The 7125-nt window shown below is 39.7% G+C and overlaps 1 protein-coding gene across 9 annotated transcripts in view; it reads right to left on the bottom strand.

Moving 5' to 3' along the window:
- The window catches only part of pip5k1ca (phosphatidylinositol-4-phosphate 5-kinase, type I, gamma a), an 80194-nt gene extending 76835 nt beyond the window's left edge, over positions 1-3359 (bottom strand). For 3 of the 9 annotated variants that reach the window (XM_036978011.2, XM_036978009.2, XM_090235465.1), the window contains exon 1: positions 2933-3359. In XM_036978011.2, the coding sequence (XP_036833906.2) occupies positions 2933-3053 (121 nt within the window). In that variant the 5' untranslated portion in view covers positions 3054-3359. The remainder of the gene's footprint in view (positions 1-2932) is intronic. The other 6 variants (XM_036978010.2, XM_090235469.1, XM_090235466.1 and 3 more) reach the window with 2 other exon arrangements.
- Positions 3360-7125: the final 3766 nt, after the last annotated feature.

Below are 7125 nucleotides of genomic sequence, written 5' to 3' on the forward strand. Positions count from 1 at the left end.
GTAAAGGCAGGCAATCCAGCTCATAAAGTTATAGGTAGGAGCTACCAAATGTAATTTTTGTTGAGTTTGGACATTTTACTAATTAATGTGAACGAGAGGCATTATGCAAATGAGCAAAGTTTGGACGCATGCTTGTCTGAAGTAAGAACAGTACTGGCTCTGGAGCAGCATGTGTAGGCCTACATGCTGTGTCTGTGTGGAGTCTGGAGTCGCTAGGGCAATGGGCCTGCCTGCTATGTTCAGGGAAGCTGGGGAAGGAGCAGATGGGTCGAAAACGGAGAGGAGAAAAAACACAAGAAAATCAAGATAGTGGCAGCTGTACAAACAACTCACCCAAAAGGGCTATGACTTCTCAAACACGACTCAAAGCTAACACAATATGATGCCCCGTCACCTTACTAATTAAGCCACTTACATAGCAAGTTAAACTTAGGGGTCGTGTTAACAATTCTGCGTTTTTCATGCAGGAAAATAGATAACATAAAATATCTTGATGCATTTTGTAAATGTAGATCTAAAATGCTTTTCTCAGCATTAGACAGCTGAATTTTGTGCTTCAGTTGCACTTCTCCACTCAGATGAGAATTCACAAAAGGGCATTTTTTCAGGAGACAGTACTCTGACTGATGTGTAGTTACTTTTCTCTGTGTAGCCAGCCTACTGTTCTCTTGTAAAAATGTAAGATTAACTTTAAGCAAAACATTAGGAAATGTAGCTGGCATTCTTTATGTGATAAAGATTAGAAATATGATGGCCATGCATTTTTGCAAAAATTCCATGCTTTTTCATTGTAAGCTAATTTAATTGTGTGGCTGCCAACCAAATTGCGTTTCACTTCTGTTGTCATCTGATGAAAATGAAGCTATTTTCTGCAGAATTTGTTGCACTAATGTATTTTCTGTGAAGGAAAACTATAGTTGCACATCCCTGATCACTCTATTGAAGCAAAAAAAAAACACGACTTTCAATATAAAACACAACCACTGTCAATACACAGACTCACCTGCTCCAGCTTTCTCCTGCTGTGCTATTTACAAACAAACACATGACTGTCTCAACTGTTCTGGGGAACAATAGTAAGGTTCATAATGTAAAATAATGTGACAGTTGAAATGAAGAACGCATTCTGCATTATCTCCTAACGTATTGCACAGGTTGACTGCAGGTATTTACTCAAAAAGTATCTACAACTTCAAAAAAATAGTTAACGGTATTGAAAAACCATCCCGTGGCTATTTCCAAATACCCAGTATATATGTTATATCGCCCAAGCCCAGGGGACTGTCATTACAATTGCTTCACCGGAACCTGTTAAAAAAAAATGTAGTGTAGCTAGCCAATGAATGGCGCAGAATTCACTATCAACATATCACTATCAACATGCTGTCAAAGCTATAACCAACCACTTTTGGAGCTAACTAGTGCTCACAAATGATATACTGATGTCGACAGCAGATGGGAGTTATACATGGCTAACTTAGCCATGTCGGGAAAACAAGTTATATTAAGTGGCTAGCTAACTAGCGTTAGCAACATTTTGGTCAATGAGACAGAGCTAGCTAACCAACTGAACTAGCAAACAATATAACAAAAGTATAATTTCAGATTTTAAAAAAATACTCTGCATTTCAAGAATCACAGTTGCAAGTATCCCTGGGGGACTTTAAAATGCGTTCTTGTATTTCAATAGTTAGCTTGTTCTGAGGTAAATTCTCCCTGACTATCTAGCTTTTATTTTGGTGATTGTTAGTTCTCAAAGATTATATTATTTAAAATTACATAGCTCTATTATCTTTCCTACATACATTATATTTGGTTTTAGTTGTTTAAGTTTATACTGAAAGTGTTTTCCATTCTGATTTTTTTTAACACTGAACTTCAATGACAGAAAAACCCTGCAAGCTTAATAACATGGTGTTTTTAACCTTTTAAAGACATTTGTTGAGGTGTTTCATGTAATAGTTCAACAAAATTCTAGTGGCTTACAGGTTGATTTATGGTGTTTCCATGCCATTTCTGCCACTGTAGGCTGGTTGCTTATGAAATATAATGCCTGGCATATTGTTGAAGACTGGTCCACTACTCAAATAGATGTTTTATTATATATGGCAACAATAATTCAATATCACCTTGCCAAAGTCCGTATTGGCAGCCAAATTGGATTATGTAAATAAATATTAGGGCTGCCATGCCCTCATTTTTGGGCACCCCTTCTAATATCAAGTAATACATTGCAAAGAGCATCTGTATTTCACTTTTTGAGCTGCCCCGGACTATCAGACCTGATTAGTTATATGACAAAACATACAAATCAAATGTCTCATGATTCAGTAGCTCTCTACATCTTGTGCGAATGATTCAGGTGGAGCAGTTAGAAAAGCAGGATCAGGCAGACAATTATTTCATCCTGTACTAGATAATACAAATAGGAGGGAAAGAGCAAATAAAATAGAATTTTGAAGATTAATTTCCAAGATAGTAGCTAGCTAAATAATGACGCTCCTATTTTACACACTACAGGGCAGCAGCACTGGCATGCTTCTTCATCAAGCCTATGGAGGCTTGCTTCCTCTAACCGTCCACGCTAACCACGACCCGGAGCCCCCCGGTTTGGCAGCAATACAAGCGGTGAAATGTCCAAGCTAAAACCATTGAAAAATTACTTATTTCCCCCCTGTATGCAGTTAAACTAACGTGCTATTTAATGGGTTAGTTTGTTGCTAACTGTAATCTCAATGACAGCCGGCCTAATCTGATAGCTAGCTGAGTCAGTGTGGCTAACAGTTAGCTTTCGTTCCATGCATGGTTTATTGGCTAGCTATGTTAACGTTACCTGGCTAAAAGTAGATGAAACGCCGCCACGGCTGTAACTGCATCAATATAGCTAATACAATGCCGGTTATAGATATTATCAATACAAATAAATGCTTACCCATGTCACTGTCCCTTCCGTAGCTAATTCCAATGACAGTGTCCGCATCCTCTGATGCTGTAGCCCCGGATAACGGTCTCGCCTCTGACAGCCCAACTGCTCCCTCGGCTGCTGCTTCCATTCAGACTCCCGGAGAAAGGGCGAGCCCTCCAAATGAAAGACCAACAGCGATGGCGCGACTCGGCGAAACCAAACGGTTGCTATTCGACGTCCTACAGCTAAACCATACGATGATATGAAAAAATAAATTTCGGGTGATATCCGTTATGGCCTAGGGCCAGGCATCTGTGCGGTGGTTATCAGCGCGTCGGCGGCACAAATCCTCTCAGTTCGACTGCACTTGCTGCTGTAGACACGGGTTTACCCTTTTCCGTCTGCCTCAGACTGATTTTTGAGGAACTGCTGCTTTCCATTGGCTTGGGTTGTCACTAGTTACCATAGCCGCAAAGTCAAAATTAGCTATAAAATGGATGAAAAGGGGGGATTTGGTCTTAATTTAAGGTTACGGTTATCGACATAAGGTTAATAAGTGTGATAAGGATTACAGTTGAAGTCGGAAGTTTACATGCACCTTAGCCAAATACATTTAAACTCAGTTTTTCACAATTCCTGACGTTTAAGCAAAGTAAAAATTCCGTTTTAGGTAAATTAAGATCACCACTTTATTTTAAGAATGTGAAATGTCATAATAATAGTAGAGATAATGATTTATTTCAGCTTTTATTTATTTCATCACATTCCCAGTGGGTCAGAAGTATACATATACTCAATTAGTGTTTGGTAGCATTGCCTTTAAATTGTTGAACTTGGGTCAAACGTTTTGGGTAGCCGTCCACAAGCTTCCCACAATAAGTTGGGTGAACTTTGGCCCATTCCTCCAGACAGAGCTGGTGTAACTGAGTCAGGTTTGTAGGCCTCCTTGCTCGCAGACACTTTTCAGTTCTGCCCACACATTTTCTATAGGATTGAGGTCAGGTCTTTGTGATAGTCACTCCAATACCTTGACTTCGTTGTCCTTAAGCCATTTTGCCACAACTTTGAAAGTATGCTTGGGGTCATTGTCCATTTGGAAGACCCATTTATGACAAAGCTTTAACTTCCTGACTGATTTCTTGAGATGTTGCTTCAACATATCCACGTAATTTTCCTTCCTCACGATGCCATCTATTTTGTGAAATGCACCAGTCCCTCCTGCAGCAAACATTACGATGGTCATTATGGCCAAACAGTCCTATTTTTGTTTCATCAGACCAGAGGACATTTCTCCAAAAAGTACGATCTTTGTCCCAATGTGCAGGTGCAAACCGTAATCTGGCTTTTTTATGGCGGTTTTGGAGCAGTGGCTTCTTTCTTGCTGAGCGGCCTTTCAGGTTATGCCGATATGGGACTAATTTTACTGTGGATATAGATACTTTTGGCCCTGTTTCCTCCAGCATCTTCACAAGGTCCTTGGCTGTTGTTCTGGGATTTATTTGCACTTTTTGCACCAAAGTACGTTCATCTCTAGGAGACAGAGCCTGTCTCATTCCTGAGCGGTATGACGGCTTCGTGGTCCCATGGTGTTTATACTTGCGTACTATTGTTTGTACAGACGAACATGGTACCTCAGGTGTTTGGAAATTGCTCCCAAGGATGAACCAGCCTTGTGGAGGTCTACAATTGTTTTTCTGAGGTCTTGGCTGATTTCTTTTGATTTTCCCATGGTGTCAAGCAAAGAGGCACTGAGTTTGAAGGTAGGCATTGAAATACATCCACAGGTACACCTCCAATTGGCTCAAAGGATGTAAATTAGCCATTCAGAAGTTTCTAAAGCCATGACATCATTTTCTGGAATTTTCCAAGCTGTTTAAAGGCACAGTCAGCTTAGTGTATGTAAACTTCTGACCCACTGGAATTGTGATACAGTGAATTATAAGTGAAATAATCTGTCTGTAAACAATTGTTGGAAAAATGACTTGTGTCATGCACAAAGTAGATGTCCTAACTGACTTGCCAAAACTATAGTTTGTTAACAAGAAATTTGTGGGGTGGTTGAAAAACAAGTTTTAATGACTCCAACCTAAGTGTATGTAAACTTCCGACTTCAACTGTAGGTTTAAAATGACTTAGCTGGACACTAAATGTAAATGCCTACAAAACAAACTACTTTGATTGATTGATTCTTTTAAATGAAGAAAAACAGGTCAACAAGTTGTATCCACAAAAAGGGTGGGTGCATTGAGGGTAGCTGACCCCTGTCCATGACCTTTCAAAATGAATGATGACCGAACGTAAATCTATCTTACACAAATATGGAATACTCTCAGACTAACATATTGATTGAACCCCATAAACAAAAGCCAGGGATGGCCTTGGATAGATCAGATATCCTTGGCATTGTGACAAGGTGCTGCTCCTCTTTCATCATTGAACAAGTTCATGTTGCAGAATGACTGACAAACACCTGCAGGTAGGACGGTAAAAAGGAAAATGGTTTTTGGGGATTTTGTAGACTGGCTGGGCATTAAAGGGATAAAGAGACCCTGACCTTTGTTATTTTGTCATATATCAGGTTGACCCTAGTACAACATTGACCCCTAGTGGTCTGAGTATTCACTTTGCTCTCAGGCCCTTCTTATGACCAATTCTGTTTTCTGTGAACAGGTCTTGTAAATGAATGTATTCTTTCTAGTTTATCTGCATACACCCAGTATTGTTCCCCCTGTTGATGATGCTTATTATGCATTATGGTTGAACCAAAGATTACATGTAACAAAAACATTTAATGAAAATGTCTAAATATATAGGTGAAATTAAATGAAACAATGTATGTTGATGCTAATGCTAACAATGGCATAATATATTCAATTTGCTGTGGGCCAGTGGCTCCCAAACATTTTATAGTCCCGTACCCCTTCAAACATTCAACCTCCCGCTGCGTATCCCCTCTAGCACCAGGGTCAGTGCGCTCTCAAATATTGTTTTTTGCCATCATTGTAAGCCTGCCACACACACACTATATGATAAATGTATTAAACATAAGAATGAGTGTGAGTTTTTGTCACAACCTGGCTTGTTGGAAGTGACAAAGAGATCCTATAGGACCAGGGTACAAATAATAATATAATAATCAATAATTTTGCTCTTTAATTAGCCGTCTTACATATAAAACTTTATTTGTTCATTGAAAATTGAGAATAACTCACCACATGTTAGTGAGAAGGGTGTGCTTGAAAGGATGCACATAACTCTGCAATGTTGGGTTGTATTGGAGAGAGTCTCAGTCTTAAATCATTTTCCACATACAGTCTGTGCCTATATTTAGTTTTCATGCTAGTGTGGGCCTGAGAATCCACTTTCACATAGGTACGTGGTTGCAAAGGGCATCAGTGTCTTAACAGAATACTCTGAGCGCAGCCCAATCCAGAAATATGGCAGTAGCTACTGATTAAATTACATTTTCACAGAACCTCTTGTTGCAATTTTGACGAGGCTCTCTTGTTTAGTTATCGGTAAGTGGACTGGAGGCAGGGCATGAAAGGGATAACGATTCCAGTTGTTTGTGTCATCCATCTCTGGAAAGTACCTGTGTAATTGTGCACCCAACTCACTCAGGTGCTAAGCTATATCACATTTGACATTGTCCATAAGCTTGAGTTAATTTGCACACACAAAATCATACAATGATGGAAAAACCTGTGTTGTCCTTGTTAATACAGATAGAGAAGAGCTCCAACTTCTTAATCATAGACTCAATTTTGTCCCGAACAGTGAATATAGTTGCGGAGAGTCCCCGTAATGCTAGATTCAGATAATTCAGGCGAGGAAAAACATCACCCAGATAAGCCAGTCGTGTGAGAAACTCACCATAAATTATGGTCAGTAAAGAAAACTCTAAGCTTGTCTTTCAATTCCAAAAAAGTGTCAATACTTTGCCCCTTGATAACCAGCGCACTTCTGTATGTTGTAAAAGCGTTACATGGTCGCTACCCATATCATTACATAATGCAGAAAATACACAAGAGTTCAGGGGCCTTGCTTTAACAAAGTTAACCATTTTCACTGTAGTGTCCAAAACGTCTTTCAAGCTGTCAGGCATTCCCTTGGCAGCAAGAGCCTCTTGGTGGATGCTGCAGTTTACCCAAGTGGCCTCGGGAGCAACTGCTTGCACGTGTGTTACCACTCCACTATGTCTCCCTGTCATGGTTTTTGCG

Source organism: Oncorhynchus mykiss, chromosome 5 (genome assembly GCF_057628025.1).
Source record: "Oncorhynchus mykiss isolate SJ-2025 chromosome 5, ASM5762802v1, whole genome shotgun sequence".
In the NCBI taxonomy this organism is placed as follows: domain Eukaryota; kingdom Metazoa; phylum Chordata; class Actinopteri; order Salmoniformes; family Salmonidae; genus Oncorhynchus; species Oncorhynchus mykiss.